The sequence below is a fragment of the Panthera onca genome, chromosome D3 (assembly GCF_046562875.1).
Source record: "Panthera onca isolate mPanOnc1 chromosome D3, mPanOnc1 haplotype 2, whole genome shotgun sequence".
NCBI classification, from domain to species: domain Eukaryota; kingdom Metazoa; phylum Chordata; class Mammalia; order Carnivora; family Felidae; genus Panthera; species Panthera onca.
The window spans coordinates 9331441-9355977 of record NC_138350.1 but is presented as its reverse complement, the minus strand read 5'-3'; the positions used below and the strand labels follow the sequence as shown (position 1 = coordinate 9355977).

At 55.0% G+C, this 24537-nt stretch overlaps 1 protein-coding gene across 4 annotated transcripts; it reads right to left on the bottom strand.

The window, feature by feature from the left end:
- Positions 1 to 1643: 1643 nt before the first annotated feature.
- OAS3 (2'-5'-oligoadenylate synthetase 3) lies at positions 1644 to 23197 on the bottom strand. Of its 4 annotated transcripts, none has more exons than XM_081790689.1 (16): positions 23072 to 23197; positions 19303 to 19585; positions 17527 to 17702; positions 15990 to 16228; positions 14796 to 14949; positions 14029 to 14373; positions 12645 to 12927; positions 12132 to 12307; positions 11065 to 11315; positions 10513 to 10657; positions 9613 to 9786; positions 7765 to 8050; positions 6539 to 6714; positions 5997 to 6235; positions 5086 to 5233; positions 1644 to 4910 (listed from the first exon to the last, which is right to left on the bottom strand). In XM_081790689.1, the coding sequence occupies exons 2-16, from the start codon at positions 19460 to 19462 to the stop codon at positions 4899 to 4901; spliced, it is 2964 nt and encodes a 987-aa protein (XP_081646815.1). In that variant the 5' UTR covers positions 19463 to 19585; positions 23072 to 23197; the 3' UTR covers positions 1644 to 4898. The 4 variants fall into 4 exon arrangements, with proteins under 4 accessions (XP_081646815.1, XP_060468334.3, XP_060468336.2 ...); XM_060612351.3 differs by lacking the exon at positions 23072 to 23197 and adding an exon at positions 22499 to 22888; XM_060612353.3 differs by lacking the exon at positions 23072 to 23197 and having other exon boundaries at positions 17527 to 17697; positions 19303 to 19447.
- Positions 23198 to 24537: the final 1340 nt, after the last annotated feature.

Here is a 24537-nt window from a genome sequence, read left to right as displayed (position 1 = left end):
GTCAGAAGGCTCCTTCTCTAGATGAGAACACGAGGGCTCAGTGCGAAGGTTCACACAGCTCGTAGTTTGTCTGGATCGGTTCTACCTCCGAATGACCTGATTCCAAAGTCCCTGCTTTAGGATTGTTTTTAAAACATTGCATTTTGCAATAACTCGGAACACTTTGCATTTGCAATAACTCGGAGAAAATGTGCGAGATGAGGACAAAGGAACTCATTGCATTTGCAATAACTCGGAGAAAATGTGCGAGATGAGGACAAAGGAATCCCCATACCCTTCCCCCAGAGTATTTTACCACATTGGTTCTTTATTCTCTGCATGGGCATCCCATCGTATAATTAGTACGGTATTGCCATTTGAGGTCATGTTGAAGACATTAGTCTCCTTTACTCCTTTTTTTTTTTTTTAAATAGACTTTATATTTTAAAGCAGAATTAAGCAGAAAGCCCAGAGATTTCCCAGATACCCCCTGCCCTCCCATGCACAGCCTCCTCCATTAGCAACATTCCCCTCCCCCACCCCTGCCTCCAAGACTGTAGCATTTGTTGGAACTGATGATCCTACGTTGACATGACCTAATCATCCAGACCCCTTTCCTCTTAAATACTCCAATATGTATCCTCTAAGAACACGGATGTCTTGTTACATAAACACAAAGCAATAACGTGATTTAGAATTTTCACATTGATATAATGCTATCATTTCTTATAGCACATATAATGAATAGATTCTTATATTCAGATTTTTAAATTTTTTTTTAACGTTTATTTATTTTGAAAGACAGAGCATGAGCGGGGGAGGGGCAGAGAGAGAGGGAGACACAGAATCCAAAGCAGGCTCCAGGCTCCGAGCTGTCAGCACAGAGCCCGATGCGGGGCTCGAACCCATGAACCGTGAGATCCTGACCTGAGCCAAAGTTGGACACTTAACCAACTGAGCCACCCAGACGCCCCTGAATTATACACTTTAAAAGTTATAATTCATGGCATGTGAATTATATCTCATATTTTTAACTTAAAAAAGTTAAGTTAAATTGAAAATATAGCCTTCCCCCCCCCCCACTTTCTTTGGACTCCTGCATTGGATGGGGCCCATTTCTTGACTGGGTCCTCATTTTCCTCTGCCTCCAGGAGATGGAACCCCTTTGTGTGTTACCCAGGAGGCCCTCTGGCTCTTGGTTTAGCTTTTAATTGCTGACTGATCACATTTAGCTTTTTGTTATTTTCGTCCCCTTAGGCTGTGGTTTCCTAGTAAGTTTGTTTGTTTTTTTTTCATGTTTATTTCTGAAAGCATGCCAGTGGGGGAGGGGCAGAGAGAGAGGGGCACAGAGGATCAGAAGCGGGCTCATTGCGACAGCCACAGCCGAGTGCCCCATGCAGGGCTGGAACTCAGGAACCTGTGAGGTCATGACCTGAGCTGAAGTCAGATGCTTAACTGACCCTAGTAAGTTCTAATGTTGGTTGGGGCTAATCCCTCCTCCGAGCTCTTTTTTTCTGCATTTTCCAAGCTTTCCTTGCACACATGTGTGTCCATAGAACTTTAGTATCAATTCGTCTCTTCCAGAGAAAAGTGCACGTGGACATTTTTGTGGTTATCCTTGTTGCATCCACACGACTCCTGAAACAGAATGCGACGGGCACCAGTGACAGTCACCACAAGGTTTATTGCAACGAGAGGCAAGGCCGACCGATCGGGACCAACACTTTTGATCAGAGTGCGGCCTTGAACAGCCGGGGTACAGAGTTTTTATAGCCGACCACATCATTTTATCATCACCTGGGAACAGAACAAGGAAATAGTTCCCAGATGAGGTGGAAACAGTTCCCGGATGGGGTGATTATTCTAGACTTTCTACCGTTAAGTCCAGTTGATCTCCTTGACCCTGCCTCCGATGCTCTTTTCTTTGAACTTTTGTTTCCTTAATTGGTGAGGCCTAATTTACGAGAGTAAAGCAAGGCTGCTATCTCTTAACCTTCAGGTCAAAACAAAGCTGTTGTTTCTCAAGCTATAGGTTAGCCCTACACCACAATTTAACCCTTACATCCTTAGGGTCACTGCATGTAAGAAATCAACTTAAAATCGCCACCTATTAAGGGTGTGGCTAGATCAGGAAGCCCTCAAACGGGACAGTGGGCTGTGATGCCAATACCAGAGTGGCCATTGTCAAGGGCGCAGGAGCCAGAATAGAATAAATCCGTGCCCCCCCCCCCCCCCCACTCAGGTCAGCCCGGACCAGCTGACAGGTCCTTCTCACCTCCAACCTACTGGAGCTACCCCATTTCTCACCATCTCACAATTACCCTAATTCAAGAGCCATTTTGGGGGGTGTGGGGTGCATAGAGTCCGCGTCATGACGATGGGAGTTATCGAATTGAGACCCTGCTGCTGGTCCCACCTGGGCCAAGAACCACCAGCTTGCAACGCCCAGGCCAGGTCCCCACCTGCTGCTGGACACGTGGTGGGACGGGTCTCTGCTGCCCACCGGTGTCAGCTCTGAGCTCCTGGAGCCTCACCAACGCAAAAGGTGTACCTTGGGGTCCTGCGAACCCCAGCCCCAGCTTCACAGTCAGTGAAGTGAGTTTAAGAAGGCTTTATTAACACCACGTGCCCTCAGTAGCAGTCCCAGCTGCCAGAGCGAGTGGCACAGGGATGGGAGGCACCCACGCGGCCCCGGAATCCGGGGGCTCTGCCCCCGAGCCTCGGCCGCTGTGGCCCCAGGGGGAGCAGAGGGCCTCCTCTCTGGCACTTTCTAAGAATGGCACGGACAGGGGAAGGCTCTTCCCCACCTCCGGTCTGCATCCCCGCCAGGGTGTATGTCCCCCCGGTTCCTATGTCGAAACCCCAATCCCGATGGGATGGTATGAGAAGGTGGGGGTCTGTGGGAGGTGGTGAGGTCTCGAGGGGGAGCCCTCACGAATGGGATCAGTGCCCTTGTTAGAAGAGTCTGGAGAGCTGGCCGGCTCTCTGCCATGTGAGGACACAAGAGGTTTGCAGCCTGGAAGGGGCTCTTCCCAGAACCCGACGGTGCTGACTTCCAGCCTCCAGAGCTGCCGGAAATACATTGCCGTTGTTGATGAGCCACCGGTCTGTGGTGCTTCGTTACAGCAGCCCGAACGGACTCAGCGCCCGACCGGCAGTACCCAGCAGTGGGCCATGGAGAGCCAGGCCATCTGAGACACTCGGGGTGGGGGTGGGGGGGCAGGGAGGGGATGCATGGTGGCTCCTTCCCCTCTGTCTCCTCCTGGTCCTCCCTCTGGGAGGACCTCACCACCCCCTCACCCGCCCAACAGACATTCGCAGTTCACAGCGCATCTGCTGGGGATGCCGTCCCGGACGCCGGCTGTCAGCGCTGGGCATCCCTCCTTCCCTGCGCTGCACGGAGTGGGAGGTGAACCATTCACTTCCGATGGCCCTGTCGCCAGACTTCTGGCCGTAATTTCGACTGTGCTCCAGGAGGGAGACAGAAGGCATCTTCCTGCAGAGCTGGTGGCTGGCAAGTCCCGAGCGACCCCTGTGACTGCTGGAGCCCACATCCCGGGTCCGGCCCCAGCTAGGTGGGTGTGAGGCAGTGGCCTGGTGACAGGCAGGGGCAGCTTCCTGACCTCTGATTCGGCCACGGGGGTCTAACCTTGAGACCACCAGTCCCACCACGGTCCTTGCCTTCCGCTCCTCCCGACTGTCCAGGGACTTTGGATGGAATCCCTTCCTGCTAACGATTCCTGGACTACTTCCTATTTTCTGTGCTGAGCCTTGACTAAGAGGGACACAGCTGTTGGCCTGGAGGGCAGGAGCCCCGCCTGCAAATCACACAGTGGATTTGCCCTGGAGGGCGGAGGGAAGCAGGCTGAGCACTGTTGTTTGGGCACTGGCTCGCTCTGGGGATGGAGAATCCCACCGGCGACGTTCCAGCACATCAGGAGAGAAGACAGGAGCCCAGAAAAAAATTCAAGAAGGCAAACAGGCCGTGGTCTCAAGATGTGCAAAGGAGGTAGAAAACAAGGCTCCAGCGAAAAGGCATTCAGTCAGGGGGTCCCATGAGAGGGACTGCATGGTACACACGTCCCCACACCTTCTGTCTGTGGCAGACAAGACCGGCCCATCTGGGAAGGCTCTTCCTGCCGGTGGCCGAGCTCAGAGAGCTGCTCAATAACACCGTTAGCCTGTGAGCCCATATTCCTGCCTTGGGGCCAGACATTGCTAATCAATCACAGCACTCGTGCCACCACGTTCCCCTACCGCATCCATGGCAGACATCACTAGTTGATTACATCACTCTTCCCAGATATGCATCCATTCTTTAGAATCCTCCAGAACCCAGGACTCCAGGCGGCCACTGCCAATGGCCTGTGGTTGACAAATGGCACGAAGACTGCCATCTCTGCGAAAGTCTCTGGGCTGGGGAAGGAGGAGAGGCCACTGGGCAGACAGGGATGGGCTTCAGCGGAAGATGTGAACCGGTGCGGACGGGCAGAGAAGGCAGGAAGGAGGAGGACATTCTCGGCAGGGGCGGGATGCAGTGTGGTACGCGACAGTGGCTGTCTGAGAGTGGAGTCATGGCGGCGACAGGCCGCTGCCAGCCCACCGAGTCTGGTGTGCGACCTCAGGGGGCAGGGGAGCAGGGGAGCCTTGTGGTGGCCAGTGCCCGTCTGACGCAAGGGGGTATTTGATAAAACTCAGCTGGGCTGGGTACGCAGAGCAGGAGGAGGGCAGAGAGTGGGAAGGCAGGGATAGGAGTCAGGAGGCTGGACAGAGGAGGAGTGGATTCACTGAATCGAGGTCTCTCTGTCTCTCACAAGCACACACACACACACACGCACACGCACATCTGGTAGGTGACCCGAAGTCTCTCCACGCCAACAGCTGGTGTCCATCCCTCCATCTGGTACAAATTCCGGCCTTCACACGGCAGCCTGGCGGAAGGTGACAGGAGAAGTTGGTTTGTCCTAACCTTCCTGGAGAAGCAGAGACCAAGGGACAGCCGGGACGTGGAGGCACGGGGGCCCCTTTGGCAGGAGTCAGGCCCCTCCCCCGAACACACTGTCCCCAGGGAAGGGTGCGCCCTGCTGCGCCATACAGCTCTCTTACCTTCGCTGGCCATGGCTGGATGGGGGTGCCGTCCCTGCCCACACAGCACAGGGCAGACATGCAGGCCACGGCTTCCTCGGCCAGCAGGTCCCAGCGGGCGTTGTGGCCCAGGTTGCCCGTCGGGTCAGCTGGATCCAGGATGATGGGCCTGCAATTCCCATCAGGGTCAGTCCGATCCCTGGCAACATCTGGGTGCCCTTCTGTGGGACTGGTTGGACTAGTCTCCATCACCCAACACTCTGCACAGGCCACTTCTCCCTTCTGTGCCCCGGGCAGACATTACTAATCAATCACCACGTTCGTTTGGGCCACTCTTACCCCTTCAGCATGTAGCGGGCATTGTTAAGTAATCTCGGGACTCGTTCTACCACTCTCCCTTCCTACATCTGTGGTAGATGTCACCACGTCAGAGTCTTTTTCAACACATTGTTCTAAGTTGCCATCACCCACTGACTGGAGATGCATCGTGAGTTTGCGCAAGAGTCTCTGTTATCTTTGCACCATTTCAGAGGGAGGCAAAATCCCAAAGAAGCAGACCTGCTCCTGTTACCCGGTGGGTTCCCAGGTAGGGTTGGCGCATTTAACAAATATAAACAGAGGATGCCCAGTGAAATTTGAGCTCTGGAAAACCGTCAGTATGTCCCAAGGACCGCGTGGGGGCACACACATACTAAAAAGCCACTCATTCTTTTTTCTGAAATTCAAACTTGACTTGCAGTCTTACATTTCACCTGGCAACCAGGGGACCAGGAAACGGAGTGCCTGTCCCTCAGGTGCTAAGGCTGTCCCTGTTAGAAAGGAGCTCCGTTCCAGGAAGAGGAGTTTGCTGTCCCTGCTCTGTGCCCTGCAGAAGTGGGAAGGGCGAGGGACCCCGGATCTGAGACACTGCAACGCTGAGGGTGGGCCAGAACCTGGGCTTCTGAAGCTGCTGGCTCAGGAAGTCCCTGACGGTCTTGTCCCGGTTGTCGTAGTTGACGGTCCAGTAGACACAGAGCTCACGGTACCGGCTGACCAGCTCCAGGACGGTGCGGAAGCCTTGCGCCATGTTGAACTGGGGGTCCCGGCCGCCCTGCTCCCAGGCATGCACCGTCAGGAGCTCTAGCCCGTGCTGGGGGGGCAGGGAGCCTTTCCCCTTGGGCATCTTGTTGCACTGGGGAATAAAGGGAAAGTGTGGGTTCACACTGGCAACGAAGAGGCACAGGAGGGACGCTTCCAGAGCTGGCAAGACCACCCCAAACCTTTACTGGGCACTTTCATGTGTCAGATGCCCGGCCATGCACCATGCCCTCAAATGCTGCGATGTGGCGACACCAGCCCCAGGTCACCGATAAGCAAACCAAGGTCCCACAGCTACGAAATCTCTCTCCGGCCACTCGGCCAACCCAGGGTCGCGCCCCGCCTCCTCCCAGGACAGCGCTCAGGGGCCCGGGCGGGGGGCGTCCTCGGGCCGAACCTGCCGGTACCAGTGCTTGACCAGTCGGATCAGACTCTTCAGCTTGGTGGGGCGAGAGACGATGAAGTCCCTCTGCAGCTCCGTGAAACAGGTGGAGTACTCGCCCGCGTTGTTGTAGCTGTGGATGAGGTCGACGTAGACTTGAGACGTGGGCCTCCTGCCGGAGCTCAGCTGGCCTGGAGACAGGGAGGAGGCCACCGTCGGCTCGTTTCCCAGAACCCCCCTGGGGCCAACGGAGACGGGCCTTCCAGGATCTCCTACTCGGGCACCTCCCTCACCGCCGGTGGTCTGGACCCACGGCGGCGGCGGGGAGGGGGCACAGGGGATCTTAGACGGAACACGGACGTGGCGTGACCCAGCCTTAAATCCCCGGTGAGAATCTCGCGGCCCTTCCTGCCCCCTTTCAGCCCCTCCGGTTGGCTGTCAGCAAGAAGTCTCAGCTGGGAGCTGACACATGTTTAGCGGCTCCTGGACACTTGTTCAGCCCTCTCTAACAAAGGCAGAGCCTCAGTCTTAGAGCCTCCTGTAAGGAACAGGACCGTATCACTCTCTGGCTTCACCGCCCTTAAAGGCATTCCTTGACATTCAAGCGTTCCTGCTTTCCGAACTGAGGAACTGTGTAGATTCAGACACATTTCTGGATGAGTCCCTCCCTTGTGGCTTGTTTCCCAAACCTCAGGAGCCAAGTACATTCCAATACATGGGACGTCCTCGCTCTGCGAACTTTCCAGTGCAAGCTCAGAACTGAATAGATAGAGAGGATTTGTGTTTGTTTTGTGCAGGGATGTACCCTTGGTGCCACGGAGAATGCTGGACACGTACTCGGTGCATGTGTTGAACGAACGGGTCCTCTGGGTCCGTGGAAGGTGGAGAAGGTAGCACACAGATCCTCGAAGCTGGGAGTGCACGGAGACACTCGAATACAGTGTCAGGGGAAGACACTGCGGCTCAAGGCAGGGAATTCCCTTGCTCAAGGTCATCTGTCATGCTGAGACTGGGGCCCAGCCCAGGGCCACTGTTAGATCGGATAGAACTGTTGTGTGAATTAGAAAAACGTGTCCTTTTCTCCAGACACCTTGCAGGAAAGTGGCGAGAAACACCCATGTGTACAATGCCTGCCCTGTGAACATGTGTGGTCTGGTTGTGCAGTGCACAACCTCGACTGCTGTCCCTGGCAGCCCTGCCTCTGCTTTCCCCCTTCTCGGGAGTATGCTTGGGTACCTCACCTAAGGCGTTAAAGGCTGGCAGCACGTCAAAGTCCACGCTCTGATCCAGCATCGTCTGGGACATCAGAGAGAAGCTCAAAACGCGGGGATTCTCCCACTTGGGGATCTCGAACTTCACCTCGAACTGCATCTCCTGCTGACATGCCTCCAGCTGGGCTCGGATCTCTGAGATGATCTCAGCCCGCTTGTTCCCTTGTTCCGTGAACTGGCTGAAGCAGCTGAGGAACACCACTATATCAGCATCTGAGCGGCCTCGCAGAGCTGTGCCTTTGGCTAAAGAGCCACCCTGGGGAGGACACGGAGGCGGCTTGACCCTTGCAGGACTGCATGACGTCCTCCTGCTGGAGCCTGTGGGTCAGGAACTTGCTGTGTGACCTTGGGCAAGTCACCTAACCTCTCTGTCTTACCTCTTTAATATGCGGTTAAGACGTAGTATGGTTGCAAGAAAAAGAAATGTGCGAGATGTTAAGTTTAAACCCTTCAACAAATGCAAACGTTCTCATTCCATCAAGTTTGGGGGCTGGGAGGGATTTGAGAGATTTATTTATTTTTTTGACCTGTGGTTCTCAAGCCTGCTTGTACCAGGAGAGCTTTAAAAACTGACTGATGTACGTATGGCTCCTATGCCCCTGTGACTGTGATTTAATTGGCCTGGGAGGCGGACAGGGGATCAGTCTAATTTTTAAAAGTCACCTCGTGGGGCGCCTGGGTGGCGCAGTCGGTTGAGCGTCCGACTTCAGCCAGGTCACGATCTCACGGTCCGTGAGTTCGAGCCCCGCGTCAGGCTCTGGGCTGATGGCTCGGAGCCTGAAGCCTGTTTCCGATTCTGTGTCTCCCTCTTTCTCTGCCCCTCCCCCGTTCATGCTCTGTCTCTCTCTGTCCCAAAAATTAAAAAAAAAAAAACGTTGAAAAAAAAAAAATAAATAAAAGTCACCTCGTGATTCTAAGTGAAGCCACGGTTGACAACCAGTGAGCCAGGTTATCATCTTTAAGTGTTATGGACAAAGAAGGTAAGGATCAGAGAGGGGAAGGTATTTGCCTGGGGCCACACAGCAAATCATCAGGCCTGGGACTTTTCATTGGCTGATTCTATGCTGATAATCTTCCAGGGCTAACCTGGGTCTCACTCGTGACTTCAGTTGTGGACCGAGGTTGTATCTGGTGCAGTGGATAATGTGACTTTTTATACACCCCCAGCATCCCTTCTACTTCGATGACCAGCACCCTGGTTTTCTTTGGGGGAATCGCTCCTCCCCCACAATTCGGGTCCACGTGGGACTGACTCAATAAGATGAACCAGGCTTGGCCAGTCAGAGCATGGTGTCTCCCTAGCCCCAGTGATGAGTTTGGGGAGGGGTATATAACCCGAGTCAGGACAATAAGGCTCAATTCCAAGACTTATTTGAATTTTGAGAAAAAAGAATCCCCCTTTCTGGAAGCTTAGAGATGCTAAGAACCATCACATGGAAAGGGCTTGTCCGAAACAGAAGACAGCAGAGCCAAGAGCTGGGATGAAAAGCTGAGTCCTGATGACCCCGCATGGGCTCCTGGATCTAGCTGTACCTGATGGTAGATCTACTCCAGGGCTTTCCATTTACATCAGCCAATATACTCCTTTCGTTCCTCCTTTTGAGTTGGCTGTCACAAGCGACCAGAAGAGATTTGTTGGACACCTCTGAGCCCTCCTGCCGCCACCCACCTACAACAACTGCGTTCTGGTTTCCCTTCTGTGTTTGGCCTTGTGCTGATTGTTGTAAGGACCACAGAGGTGGGTCAGGCCTGGCCCTGGCCTGGGAGAGATCCCCAGCCTGCAGGGCCCTCCTTGCCCAGGGCCCTCTGGGGACTTACCTTGACCACCTTGAGCACTTTGATGGGAGAATTCCGGAAGCAGTTTTCCCTCAGGAATGAGCAGATGGCATTGACGGCCTTGTTCACCTGAGCCAAGAACTGGCGGCTGGGCTGGAGAAATTCACTGATGAACTTGTCAAGGTCCCCAGCTGGTGTTTGGTAAAGGAGAGCAGGCTACAGAAAGAACCCAGGTACGCCGGCTCGAGCCAGGATTCCCTAGGAGCACGCAGGCCCTGCCTCTTGCCAGTCTATGAGGATGAGACTCCCGCTACCTCCCACAGCCCTTTTCTTTCTCAGCTGGTTGGCAGGTCTGTGTGGGAGCATCAGAAGGACCCGAGTTCACGTTCTGGTTCCACCGCCAACACGCATTCTTGGTTTCGCCATCTTTAAATGGGGGCAATAACAAGGCCCGTGCCTCACTGGATTGTCGTGAGTTTTAAGCCCTGGTTATGAGATCCGGCTGACAAAAGCAAGGGCAATAAACTCATATCCCTTCGGGGGCTGGCTATCGCCCTAAGCGGGGGTCCCCTAGAAGCAGAGCCTGCGATGGGGGTTCTCGTGCGTGGATTAACGGGGGGCAGTGCTTGCAGGAAAAGGGGAGTGGGGGAAGCAGGAGAAGGAGCTAAGCAAGGCTCCAGCTCGAGAAAGCTTTCTCTCGATCCCACGGGGAACTCTGGACTCGGACTTGCATCACTGAGCCGGTCTCGCCTTAAAAACGAGGGTGGGCTTTTTGTCCCCCGTGTCACTGAAGCGCTGGCTGGGACAGAACAGCAGGTGTCTCAGCTGTAAGCCGGCAGAAACACACACTCCTGGCAGCTGGGGAATGCGCGCACCGGCAGGGAAAGGGGGTCTGGAAGGGGGCACCAACGGCATCCGCCGCCCCAGGGGCTCCCCTCTTACCATCACATCCCAGGGCTGCACAGACGTCCCCTGTCTATTCCTAAAGCAGGCCTGTGTCTCCAGAGCTGCTGCTTCCTGGGCCAACAGCTCCCAGCTGCCCTGGCCCACATTCCAGGTGGGGTCAGCAGGATCCAGGAGCAGGGGCCTGGGGGGCAGAGTGGATGGGCAGGCGGGTGGGGAAGGTGAGAATCAGTGAAGAGCAGGGGGCTGGGAGGGACCGGGAAAGGGTGTGGGGGCTGGGGAGAAGGAGAAGAGTGTCAGCACCTTAGGGCTGGACCAGTCTGTCCCAGGCACAGTAGGGTTCCCACCTGGCTGCCTCAGTCAGGGATTGGGTGAGCCCTTCATTTCAGAAATGATATTTTATTGTGTTAATGAACCTGGCTCTGGCTTCTTTGGGGGCTCCCTGTGTCCGTGCTTCTTCAGCAAAGAGTCCAGAGCGAGGAGTGGGGTTGAGGCACCCAGATCCCAGCCTGGATCCCTCCTGGGTGCAGTGACTCCAGGGTGACCGTGGGGGGAGGAGAAAGGATGATGCAGTGCATCGTGGGTCCGCACCTGGGTTTCTGAAGCTGGCCAAGAAGGTATGTTCTGATAGCTGGGTCCTCAAAGCTGTAGTTGACCGTCCAGTAGACACAAAGCTGCTGGTGCTGCTGGACGAGCCCTAGGACCGTCTTGAGGCCTTCGGCCGTGTTGAAAGACTCGTTCCCGCAGCCCTGCTCCCAGGCGAAGATGGTCAGGAGCTCCAGGGCATAGACTGGGGGCAGGGAGGCACAGGCTGGCTGCTGTCCTCTGTTCCGAGCTGCGACCTAGGTCACCCAAGGCCAGGCAAAGAATGAGTGGAGTTGAGCACCCAAGGTGTGCCAAGCATGGCCCTAGGCACTCGGAGAGGCAGGGGAATATAAAAAAATAAAGCCCTTTTCATTTTGCAGGACAAAATGAAACCCTTCTTATTTCACAGGTGGACACACAGAGGTCTGGGAACGGGCGTGGGTAGTGACTTGTCCAAGGTCACACAGCGAGGCTAAGAATCTCAGACTTGGGTCTTTGCCCAGAGTCTCTCCATCAAGGGTGTACGGGACAGTTGTACAGGAATGGGGGCTGCGATATATTCAGCTTGCTATCCCAACATCTGGCACGATCGTGACGTTAGTGGCAGCGGGTGCTCAGTATGTTTGCTGAATGAGTACACGAATGCGAGTGCATTCAGATGAGTGTTTTTGGTGAAGGAGCTCTGGAGGAAGCTCGGGGTTTATTTAGTACGCCTTGCACACAAGACAGTGATGGTGGCACAGCATAAGCTAGGGCTTGGGGGTGGGCAAGAACAGGGAATCCATTAGCAGCGTGGGGAGTGGAGGGAAACAGATGAGCTAGAGGTGGATGGTGAACCCCAACTACAAGACACGGGCATTCGGAGCTTGACGGACAAAGAGACTTTCTTTCAGCCAGGGACTTCCGGTCTGTACCGGAAATGGAGGATGGAGGAGGTGGACCTTCTACTTGGGATGGCCAATAAGAAGTGAAGGAAGGGAGAGGGCTGCCTGGGGGTGGCGCTGATTGGCTGAGGCAGTTGCCATGACAGCAGCTACTTCCTGGGAGGAGGGAGGCGGGTATGGAGGCCTCACCTGGTAATACCAGTGCTTCACGAGCAGGATCAGGTTCTTCAGCTTGGGTGGGCGAGTGTTCACGAAGCTCCTCCTCAGCTCTGCGAAGCAGGCCACGTGCTCGCCCCCCTGGCAGCCGCTGTCGAGGAGGCTGGAGTAGATCTGGGGCTCAGGTCTGGCGCCCGCACAGAGCTGCCCTGCGAAATGTGAAGTACTCTGAGTGCCTAGCTCTGACGCAGACAGCAGCATGTCCCCGCCCAGCCACTCCCCAGCCTTTATTAATATTTTAACGTTAATTACATAGCACAGCACTGCAACCCATAATACACGGTCTACGACACGGAATAGCAATCAGAACTTTTTTTTTTTTTTTTTTTTTTTTTAAGCACCAAATACGTGCTGGGTGCTTTTCAGTAATTTTCGCTCATCCACCCAGTAACTCCGCAAGGTGGGTGATCTCGACCCCAGGCAAGCTGTGTAGCATAGCGGGCGAGGGAATTGGTCTCCAAGGCATAGGCTGGAGGCAGCCCTCACCCGCGGCATCAAAGACGGGCAGCAGGCTCACGTCCATCCAGCTTCCTGGGGCCCGGGACACCAGCTGGAACTGTAAAGCCTCGGGCACGGTCTGCTCAGGAAAACGGAAGCTCAGGCCGGGGACTGGGTCTTGCCACCAGGATTCCAACTGTGCCCGCATCTCATCAAGGATCTCCAGGCGGCGGGCCCTTTGGTCCCCGTAGTCCTCGAAGCAGTTGAGGAAGATGACGAGTTCGGCATCACCGTAGCCCCTCAGGTCTGTGCCCCGGCCAAATGAGCCCCCCTGCAGAGGATGGGCCATCTGAGACCCGTGACTGTCCCTGAGCTCAGGAGTCAGACTATGACCCCACCCGCTGTACCCCCACTGCAGTCCCAACACTACCCTGTCGCTGGTGTCGGGTCTGGGGACACCGTGACAGAGGCGGGCTGCACAAGCCCCGTGACCTCTGACTCTTAGAAGCCTGGCAGAGTCAGATTATGTCCGCCTGCACCTGCCTTCTGACCCTCGGGGCCTGCGCAAAGTCAGACCAACATGTAGCAACAGAAAACGGGGGGTGCGGTGAAGGGGGCAGGGATTAATGATTTTAGCCGAACATCCGCAGCACCCATTGACTGCCCATCTGGACCACACATGGCACGTTGAGGTCCCGGGGCCAAATGGGGCCTGTGGATGTGCTCTGCTGGCCTACTTCCATCCATCCATCCGCTTATTGGGCACTCACATGTGGCAAGGTATGGGAGTACATAAAAGTTACCTGTTCTCCTGGAACTTACATTCTAGCAGGGGGAGAGGAGGGAGGGACAGTCAGCAAACAACAGCTCCCAGAAGCACTAAGGGCTGTGTGCAGGCAAATAAAGCAGTAAGGGGACGGGGTGGGGCTGTGGAAGGGAGGTTGCAGTTGTGAACTGAGCAATCAGGCCTCCGTGAGACTCTAGAGGGCTGGGACCCTAGACTTAAAGGAGAGTGGGGGAAGCCAAGTGGATGGGGCGGGGGGGTGGGGTGGTGAGGGATTCCAGAAAGAGAAACCAGCCAGTGCAGACTCTGGCCGGTGAGTTCAAGAAGCAGCCAGGCGGCCAGTGTGGAGTAAGTGAAGTTCCGAGAAAGACCAGGGCCAGATTCTATGGGCCTCGAAGCCACTGTGCTCTGTGAACCCGGGGAGGGTTTTGAGCAGAGAGGAGACGTGCTCTGTTAGTGGTTTAAAAAACTTTCATTAAAAAAGATCCCCCCAAAAAGCTGGTACTTAGATACATACCTCCGGCCAGCAAACTACCCCTCCACGGATGCCCACTTGCCCTGCCCGCCCTCAGCCGCGCTGTGGCTCCTCCCCCTCCTCGCTGTGGTGCCCCAGGAGGGTCCCATCGGTGTCCCCACCCACCGACTTACCTTGCTCACTGTGGACGCCCTGTAGAAACGCTTCTCGCAGAGGCAACGCAAGATGACATCGATGGCCTTGCTGACCTGCTTCTGGAACTGGGGGTTCGGTTTCAGGTGGTCCTGGATGAAGCGGTCCAGGTCCTTGGTGCTGATGCGAGACAGATCCAAGGCCGTCCCCAGAGTACAGGGGATGGTGCTGGCTGTCCCTGAGGGGCCGGGAGCTGGGCGTGAAGGCTGCCTGCTCCCTGCACTTGGGTCCACGGCATCGAGACTGCTACTCTCCTGCGGGGTCCTCTGGGCAGAGTCTCGCTGGATGGGGTGATCCAAACCTGAGCACCCAGGACGTGGAAGGCCCTGGAAGTTTGTTGAAGGAGCTGTCTTACAAGCAAAGAGGCTTCTCCCTCCCTTCTCTCGCCAGCCCCCTCCCATTGTACGGTCAGGGTGACTGAGACTCAGAGAGAGAAAGCGAGAGGGTCACCGCTAGTCCCTAAGGCACCTTCGTGCAGATTAGATAGAGGCGCCCTTCCAGACGGGATAAATTACAAAAAGGTCCCTGGTGCTGGGCGGACACAGCGCAGTAAGCAGACGATAACAGCGTCACCGGAAAGGTTCCTCCAAGCAGGCTCAGCTTGGTGATCAGCTTGTGTTACATGCCTGCAGCCCCCACTTTTCAAGCCTGTCCCACACCCCAGGGCCCCAGCACACAGCAGATGCTCAGGAAACACCGAGTACACGAATTGCGTGCGTAACAAGGATCCTGGGAGCCCCTCACTCACAGGCCCCTCCCAGGGCTGCACAGCGCCCCCCGCCGCCTGCAGAAAACACGGGTGCTCATAGCAAGACTCTGCCTCTCGGGCCAGGAGATCCCAGTGCCACGCTGCTCCGTTCCCCACGTCCCACGTGGGGTCAGCCGGGTCCAGGATCACGGGCCTGCAAATCCAGAGGGACAAGAAGGTTCTGGTTAGCGAGATGGTCAGGATCAGGGGCTCCGAGGTCAAGCAGGCCTGGCTCCAATTCCAGCTCTTCTCCTTTCCAGCTGTGTGACCTAGGGCGGATGACTTACCTTCTCTGAGCCTCAGTTACCTTGTGGGGGGGCTGCCGTGGAGATTACGTCAGAGTCATGAGCCTCCACTCCGCACATTAGAATCATCAGACAGGAGCATCCACCCCCGGGGACTCAGAGTTACCCCCGCGACCAAGCAGTTTCATTCCCATGTGTCTAACAGTGCGGGCACACCGAAATGCGCGTGCAAGGCTGTTTAGAACAGCCTCATGGTAACAGCCCCGGAGTGGAAACCACCAAACCATCCATGAGGAACAGGACGGAAAGCATATTGTGATAAATTCACACAATGCAAGTACTCTGCTCGGCAACAGAACGCAGTAAGCAACAGTAAGAACGCCCCACGGTTGGCAGTCTTTTCACAGATGGGTTCACTTTATAGAACGGCATCAAAATGTGCCCTTGGTACCTGTATGCTACGTGTCGCATAAAATGTTCACGTGTAAAATATGTTCACGCAAAAATCTTTTTTTTTTTAAAGGTTTACTTATTTTTGAGAGAGAGAGAGAGGGCGGAGGGGTGGGGGGGGGAGCGCTAGCAGGGGGAGGGGCAGAGAGAGAGGGGGAGACACAGAATCCCAAGCAGGCTCCAGGCTCCGAGCTGTCCGCACAGAGCCCGCGACATGGGTTTCCAGCTCACAAACGGAGAGATCATGACCTGAGCCGAAGGTGTCGCTTAACGGACTGAGCCACCCAGGTGCCCCTAGAAAAATCTTTTTAAAAACGCCCCCTAGTGACTGTCATTTCCCTCTGGGGCTGAATCCACTGAATTAGTAAGCGCACAGCGTGTGGCTTTGGCCCCCACGCAGGCCTCCAGGAGAGGAGACCTGTTGGATCATTGATCATTGTTAATTATCTCCTGCGGCCCAAGCCCAGGAGAGTGGGGACAGGGGGGTGATGGGAGGTACCTGGGTCTCTTGAGCTGGTACCGCAAGAACCACCTGACCGCAGGGTCCTCGAAGCCGTAGTTGAGGGTCCAGAAAACACACAGGTGCTGATACTGACCGATCAGGCCCAGGACGGTGCGGAGGCCTTGGGCCAGGCTGAAGGTCTCCTTCCCACAGCCCTGCTCCCAGGCGAAGATGGTCAGCAGCTCCAGGGCATAGGCTGGAGGCAGCTCCTCCCTCCTCACCTCCCCCTGGCACACCTGTAAGAGGGGAAGGGGAGGGGAAAGAGAGCGCTCCCTGGAGAACTTCGCCGGAGCTCTCAGTCTGGGGGGTGCAGAGCCCGCCCACCGGGACGCAGGCGAAGGCTGAGACGAGATGCCGTGTTCCAGGAACAACCTGCCGCGTCTCAGCTGCCCTCGCTCCTGGGGCTTCGGCCAAGCCTCGGGCGTATGCGATGCGAGCCTCTGGGATTGGGGAGCAGTCAGAGAGAGGCCGGCGGGTGGGCAGTCCGAGGCTGCTGCTCATCCTCCAAATGAGCGAATGGCAGAACTTTCCAGGGCCACACAGCGAGTCGTTGGCTGAACGAGATCCGGAATCCAGGATCTCCTCCCCCCAGACTTGCTTTATGATGAGTGGTCCACCAGAAAGACCAAGCCGTGTGCCCAAAGATCTTGGGGGGGAGGGGGCCTGTTCCCTCATCTCCAGGCACAGGCTGGGCACCCCTTCTTCAATACACAACAGTCTGTCGACAGACATGAATGTTTCGGGGGTGGGGGTCATTCCTGAGGCTGAGGCGGGAAGCGTACAAACTCCGCGTTACTTCATACCATAGATAAAATATTCCAGAGAGTTCAAAGCCCTGAACCCACATGAAAAGAAAACTTTAGAACCTCCAGGAAGGAAATATGGGAGAAGAATTTTAGAAAGTCAGGATAGGGGCGTCTGGGTGGCTCAGTCGGTGAAGCGCCCGACTTCAGCCCAGGTCACGATCTCGCAGTTCGTGAGTTCGAGCCCCGCGTCAGGGGCTCAGGGCTGACAGCTCGGAGCCCGGAGCCTGCTTCGGATTCTGGGTCTCCCTCTCTCTCTGCCCCTCCCCCGCTCACGCTCTGTCTCTGTCTCTCTCAAAAATAAATAAACATTAAAAAAAATTTAAAAAAAAAAAAAGTCAGGATAGGCAAAGCCTACTTACACAAGACGCACCAAGTACAAATCACACACGAAAAAGATGAACACACCTGATTACATTAAAATCCCGACATTTTCCGTGACAAAAGACCTAAGAACAAAACGGAAGTCCCAGCCTCGTCCTGGGAGAACAGATTGCATTATGTTAACTCAGTAAGAATTAGCACCCAGAATATGTAAAGAGCTCCAACAAGCCAACAAGGAGAAAACAGCTAGCCCAGAAGAAAATAATAAACCAATGATATGAACAGGCATATCTCCCTAAAGACAAACACGAGTGGCCACGAAACATAAGAAAATATTCTCGCCATCGCGAAATCACAAATTCCAACAGTCCTATGCCTGGGGGGAGGACCCTCCGAAGCCACCTTACCTGGCGGAACCAGTGCTTCACCAGCAGGATCAGGTTCTTCAGCTTGGCCGGGCGAACGTTCACGAAGTTCCTCCGCAGCTCCGCGAAGCAGGCCGCGTGCTCGCCCCCCTGGCAGCCGCTGTCGAGGAGGCTGGAGTAGATCTGGGGCTTGGGTTTGACATCGGAACTGAGCTGTCCTGTGGGAGTGAAGCGCTGTGCGTCAGGAAGGGTTCCGAGGCACAGGATGGAGAGCCGGGGTCGGGGGGAGGAGGGTAGTTTGGTGGAGGCGGGTATCCATGAGCATGGGGGCTGGAGGATGAGGAAGAGAGCCTGGAGCTTCTCAGGGGGCAGGGAGGAAAGCTCTAGACCCGAAGGAAGAGCCCCTTCCTTCCAAATGGCCAGGCAGCCCCCAGGGTCCGGCTGCATTCCAAGCCGGCTACATAGGAAGGATGCTTCCAGCTGAATCAGGAGTACCTAGAACCTGGTAGTTCTTCCCTCCCTGAGGTTCCCTCAGGCAGTACAAAAATGCCACTGCACACACCTTTAATTGGTGCCAGAGGGGAAAGGCACGGTGCTGGGGAAACTGTAAGGCAAAGGATTCTGAGCCCTTGGCAATGATTGTTAATATTTTTTTAGTGCTTGCGACACTAACGTTTCACACCGAGTGCCGCGTCTCCCCACCGAAACCCCATCGGGCAACTTGCCTTCACTTCATCTTACAGCTGTGGACACTGAGGCACAGAGAAATTCAGGGCTCTGCCCCCGGTCACAGAGCTGGCAAGTGACAGACACAGGACTGGAAGTTAAAGCTGGCTGCCTTTGCGGCGTGGGCCTTTCCCGCCACCGCTTCCTGTGGGCCTGGCCTGGGAAAAGGAAACGCGCTCCATAATTTCCCAGGTTCCCCCGACATCGCTTACTTGCTGTGCGGCTTTGGGTGAGTTACCGTCCATCTCTGTGCCTCAGTGCCCCTCTTAGGAAAAGGGAAGACAAGACAGTACAGACCTCATAGGTTTGTTCTGAGGAATTAATGAGATGAAACAGGTCAAGTGCTTGTTGGAGTCGAGCATTGAGTAAGCAGTAGCCGTTATGATTAATATACGTGTACCGAGCGTGGGAGAGTGTGGCTGTCCGTCAGGACGTTGTAACCTGGATAAGTTCAAGAGAGCTGTCTCCCAGGACATCATGGTTAATAAGAAGAACACTGATAATGGGAAATAGTAATAATAATAATAATAATAATAATAATAATAGAAAGAAGGACAGCAAGCACTCATACAGCCCCATCATGTGTCAAGTTCATCACAGGTATTCACGCACACGGTCTTTCCAAACACTCTGCAAGATGGATTGCTACGGTCCCATTATATTTAACCTCATTTTACAGATGTGGGCACAGGGGCACATTATATATACTATATCATAAATCAAGCATGGATATACTATCAAGGGGAGCGCAAAAATCATATTAATGCTTTTCAGATGAAATACAAGATTTTGCAGAATGCTGGCCTTGTCCCCAAGCCCCCTGAGGCCAGGCGGCTGTGCCTTCCCCCTGGGGTATTTCTGGAAGGGCCGAGCAGCACTGTTCTCGGCAGTAGCTGAAGGAACGTCTCCCCGGGTGATCCAGGAGGAACCGGGCTTTCTTGGCCCACACTCAATGCGTGTAGTCAGGAAACGAGAGCCCAGAGAGGGATGCTCAGGCCACACAGCAGGCTGGTGGCAGGGTTAGGACTGGAAGTCCGGTCCTACTCCTAAGGATCTTGCCCCCGACCCTGGAATGGGTCAGGCACCCCTCACCCAGAGCGTCGAAGGCGGGCACCAGGCTGACATCCATCCAGTTTTCGAGGTCCGTGGATGCCAGTCGGAACCGTAGGACCCTGGCCGCGTCCTGCTCGGGAAACTCAAAGCTCAGACCGGCGATGGGTTTCTGCCACCAGGATTCTAGCAGGACCCGCATCTCGTTGAGGATCTCTGCACAGCGAACGCCCTGGTCCTCGTAGCTCTTGAAGCAGTTGAGGAAGAGGACAAGTTCGGAATCACAGCCACCCCTCAGAGCTGTGCCCCGGCCAGAGGAGCCTCCCTGTGAAGCAAAAAACAATTCAGAATTCTGCACTCTTCGATTCTGGTGACCGAGTGGGCTGGTAGGCAACCTGAGCGAACCACGCGGGCTGTGGGGGGAGACGGTGGCCACACAGCCCCTGGCATTTGAAGCCATGCAGAAATGCAGGCCGAGGAAAGCCAGGCCTGAGTTTTCAAGAAAGGCATGTTTTATTTGTAAATCCATATATCAATAAGTGTTGGCCACTAACTTCAAAAAGGTTTTGTTAATTTATAATTTAAAAAAAAAAAGTTTTTTTAGGGGCGCCTAGGTGGTTCAGTAGGTTAAGTGTCCGCCTTCAGCTCAGGTCATGATCTCACGGTTTGTGGGTTCAAGCCCCGCATCAGGCTCTCCGCTGTCAGCACAGAACCTGCTTCGGATCCCCCGTCTCCCTCTCTCTCTGCCCCTCCGCCCCTCTCTTTCCCTCTCAAACATAAACACACATTGAACAAAAGCTTTAATTAAAAATGCTGGTGAAACAAATTCTGCTTTGCAGAACACATGTTCTCGGCTTTTGCCTGGGATCAGTTCAAAACCATGATATGACTTGCTGAATGTCCGGGACCTTTCTGACGGGTGTTTCTGCAAAGCCGTCAGCGAAGGACCTGCGAAGGAAACTCCCATGGTGAGAGTCTCTACCCTGTGCCTGGAGCTCTGTCAAATGTCTGACACCTGTAATCTCACTTCCAGGCAGTCCCTGTGATGTGGTTACATGCGGTTACATGAGCCTCGGGGCTGTGAAGTGAGTTAACACGGCCTGGAAAAGCCAAGAACCAGATTAGTCTTCCAGAGGGCATCTCCCCCACCAAGCTGGGATGGCGAATTATCCCAATGGCATCCCAGGTTTTTTTTTTTTTTTTTTTTTACTGCCAGCTCCTCACATGGGGGGGGGGGTGCCAACAAAGGGGGAACAGGGCAGAGCACGGAGGAATATTGTAAACCGAGCATTTCCTGCCTGTTTTGCAGTTGATCATCTCATGGAAGCTCCCTAACAAGCCTGAGAGGAAGGTACTGTTACCGCTCCCACTTTACAAACGAGGAGATGAGGAAACGAAAGTCCAGAGAGGTTGCTCACCGACACCTGACTCAGAGAAGGCACCGTACTGGAACCTGGGAGGTCAGCTCAGAAGACTGGGCTCCAAGCCTCCATTCTTCCTGCACCCCTCCCCATCGATGAATTCCCTTAAAAATACTTATTTTATTGTGCATGTTTCTAAACCTACACAAAAGAAGAGCGGGGTTTTTAAGGAAGTCTGTTGCCACATGTGCTCCATGTATGTTTTTATTTTAGAAAATTTTTGATGTTTACTTATTTTTGAGAGAGAGAGAGAAAGAGCATGAGCAGGGGAGGGGCAGAGAGAGAGAGGAAGACACAGGATCCAAAGCAGGCTCCAGGCTCTGAGCCGTCAGCACGGAGCCCGATGTGGGACTTGAACCCACAAACTGTGAGATCATGACCTGAGACATTTAACCAGAGCCACCCAGGCGCCCCATCTCCTTCTGGGATTTGTAAAGAAATTTCAGCCTTTGGCCACGCCACCGGGAGACGTTTTTGGTGGTCACAGCTGGGGCAGGAGAGCCCCTTCCTGTTGGCCCTGGGCAGGGGTGGAGACGGGAGAGGGCGGTCCTTCTGACAGGACTACAGAGGTCAGCCACCCCTTCTTTGCGTTCTGGTCCAACTAGAAGCCCCAGGCTCATCTTGCACATTATTCCAGCCCTGGAATTGGCCGTTCTCCAAGGAGTCTTTTCCGCAGGGAGCAGCATCGGAAGACTGGAAAGGTAGCTCATGGCCCTATACCCACCTTATCACTGCCTCTTCAAAGCTTTGAATGATCCGAAGCCATAAGCTAAAGTCAACCACAAGAACTGTCCCAGGCTTTCCAAGAAAGCTGAGGATTGCCAGAGCTTTAGAGACTCTTAAACTATTGTTCCAAAGAAATTCGTCCTTTCCACCTCAAAGGCAGAAATCTGCCTCCACGTTTCCCAGGCTGCAAGCCTCTCCTTCTTTCCCACCTCCCAAGCTAAGACTCAGCCCCAGGAAACCACCAGCTGCTCTGGGGCCGTCCCTTGCCCTGTGTCTCCATCCCGTCCCTGAGAAGCTCCAAGTCCCCTCTACCCCAGCCAAGTTCCTCAGCCCTAGAGCCCCTGAGTTTGTGCTGAGGACACAGAAGCTGATGCCTGTCCCCTGCCTGAGCCTGTGGGCATCCTGAGGTCACAGCAGCAGGAAGGCATTTAAGTGACAAAACGTGGCCTGGGGCAGTGGCTCACCCACCCCCAGTCCCAGTTTCCCCAGTCGTAAAACAGGGGTAATAATCCCTACCTCGTTGAATGTGAGGATTCAGCGGGATGACTCATTTAATGAGACAATGTTCATTGTTACTGGGCGGTTTTGCAGTAAATTAGGCTCCGTGGCTATTGGAGAAATACTAGGGTTTCTGCATCTTTAGGGTCAGGCATAGTGTGAGGACTGGAGTCCGTTTGGACTGGGTAAACGACTGAGTGAGTGAGCGAGTGAACGAATGAATGACTGAATGGAGGCAGCCTGTAAGAGCACAGATGCAAGAATCAGACGACCTGGCCTTGAATCTTGCCGGGCCTCTTACAAGCTTTGGACACATCATTTCGTCGCTCCGTGCCTCAGTTTCCCATGCGCCGGGTGGGGTTAATAGTACCCACTTGGCCGGGCTGTGGCGTGCAGTGTATTTTCAGGGCGCTTAGATCAGCGCTGGCGCACCGCAAGCGTGCCTCCAAAGTGTCAAAGAAACGAATGGAAAGAGCTGATACAAACCGTCCGGGGTCACATGGCCCGCGGCAATGGGTTGTTCCCGTTTACAGGTGAGCTCTCCCCCCTGCCCCTGCCCCTGCCCCTGCCCCTGCCCCCTGCGCGGCGCCTACCTTGGCGGTTTTCAGCACCCTCCAAGGCTGGGCAGCGGCGCGGCCCCCGCGCTCCCGCAGGAAGGCCCCCAGGGCGCCCAGGGCGCGCCGCGCAGCCGCCACGAATTCGGCGGACGGCTGCAGTCTGCGGGCCACCAGGTTGTCCAGCGCGGCGGCGGGGGTGCGGTACACGTCCATGTCCACGGCCGGCTGCCTTCCCGCGCCGTCCGCGCGCGCTCCCCGCTGCCCGCGGCGCCCCGACCTGGGCTCTGCGCGGGGCGGGAGGGCAGGGGGTGGGGCTGCCGCCCCAGCCTCCCCGCCGCCGCCGCGCCCCGCGTCCCTGCTCCCCAGCCTCGCAAGCGTTCCGCCCCTCTCCCGCTTTCGGTTTCGGTTTCGTTTCTCTCCAGCAGCTCTGGGCTCTCGCACCCGTTTCCGGGTTCCCTTCCCAGCCGAGTTTCGTTTGTCGGCCTCCCGGCTCCCAGCACTGGGTCCGCCTTCCCTGCACCCCCCCCCCCCCCCCCCAGCTCCGATGCACTGAACACACCCGAACAAAAAGCCTCGGCAGCAGGGGGTCCACAGAGCACCGTCGCGTACCCTGGAAGCATTGAAGAAACGTGCAGGATTTACACGCGAGGACACGGTCACGCCTGGTGGCCTGGAGGAGGTTCACCGAGAGAGCACCCCGCTAGCTCTCTGCCTGAAGGGGGCGTTCTGAACACCGCTAGTAATGGAGGACCCTTTGCACAACGCTTGTCCCTCGCTGCTTTACACGTCCACCCATCGCGTTCCATCCTCCCGACAGCCAGGCGCTATTATTACCACACCCGTTTGATGGACGGAGTTAAGGTACAGAGAATCTAGGCACCTCGGCCACGGTCACATATACGTAGCTGGAAAATTGTCAGACTGGATTCGAACCCAGCACACGCTGTCAGTACTGCGCTGTGTTCTTACAGGAACGCCTGTTCTTACAGGAGTATACAAATAATTTACACGTTTAATGCAATTCCAAAATGTTTAGAATCCCAATTTTTAAAACTTCAGACATACTCTGAAGTCCTGCCTGGAAGAAGAATTCTTTTAAAAAGGAGAAACGGGCAAGGAAGTTCAGTATACCATGGCATCTCACGCAACGTTGCATAGCAAGGTGTTATAAAGCTCCCAGAGTTAGATCCCTTTGGGACCGCGCAAAACTAGGCGGAGAGTAAGCAGCAGAGTGGAGACCTGAAGCTACCGGGGGTTTCTATCTTCACATCTGTCCTCGACCTTTCTGGCGGGTTCGCTGTGGCTCCTCTATCCAGAGGACCAGAAGGTGAGCTCTTTCCCAGGCTCCGCCCATGCCACCGTCCAACCCCCCCTCCCTATCCCACTCAAAAATTCTTTAGTCCTCTGTCCCATACGCTCAGGGATCCAGCAGTCACTCTGTCTGGGGTAGCAATGAATGTGAACAAGGACTTTCTGAAGTCTGCCTTAACCTCTAGGAAATAGATGGGGTCGGAGGGTGAACTGCAGAGCTCATAGCGAACCAGAGGAAGAGAGGGCAGGCTACTGGGGTGGACACCTGGTTTTCTACTTCGGGTAGCGAGCGCCACATCCCTGGGAGGTATTCAGTTGCAGGAAGATGCCCATTTTGTAGGTTTGATATTGTGGAGGGGATTCAAGCCGGGTGCCCTCAGCCATCCGGTCATGCTTTCAAGCTCTCCTATTAATCAGTCGTCTCCCTGACTCACAGGTCACTTGAGAAATCCTCCATTTGTCAGGGCGCCTGAGTGGCTCAGTCGGTTGAGTGTCCGACTTCAGCTCAGGTCACGATCTCATGGTTCGTGGGTTCGAGCCCCCTGCTGGGCTCTGTGCTGACGGCTCAGAGCCTGGAGCCTGCTTCGGATTCTGTGTGTCCCTCTCCCTCTGCCCCTTCCCTGTGCGCGCGCGCTCTCTCTCTCTCTCTCTCTCAATAAATAAATATTCATTTAAAAAAGAAAGAAATCCTCCATTTGAGATAGTATGCTGAACGCACATTTGCGATCCCACCAAAGTGACAGCAAAGATATGTTAAAAGTGTC

What these genes read in the sequence shown, in the direction of transcription:
- OAS3 (XM_060612351.3), bottom strand. Translation starts at nt 22,675, where the DNA reads ATGGACGTGTACCGCACCCCCGCCGCCGCGCTGGACAACCTGGTGGCC. An exon ending in GCCCGTCTTTGATGCCGCGG is followed by an intron (nt 12,308 to 12,644) that starts GTGAGGGCTGCC and finishes CACATTTCGCAG; the next exon opens with GGCAGCTCTGTGCGGGCGCC. An exon ending in TCAAGCACTGGTACCGGCAG is followed by an intron (nt 6,236 to 6,538) that starts GTTCGGCCCGAG and finishes TTTATTCCCCAG; the next exon opens with TGCAACAAGATGCCCAAGGG.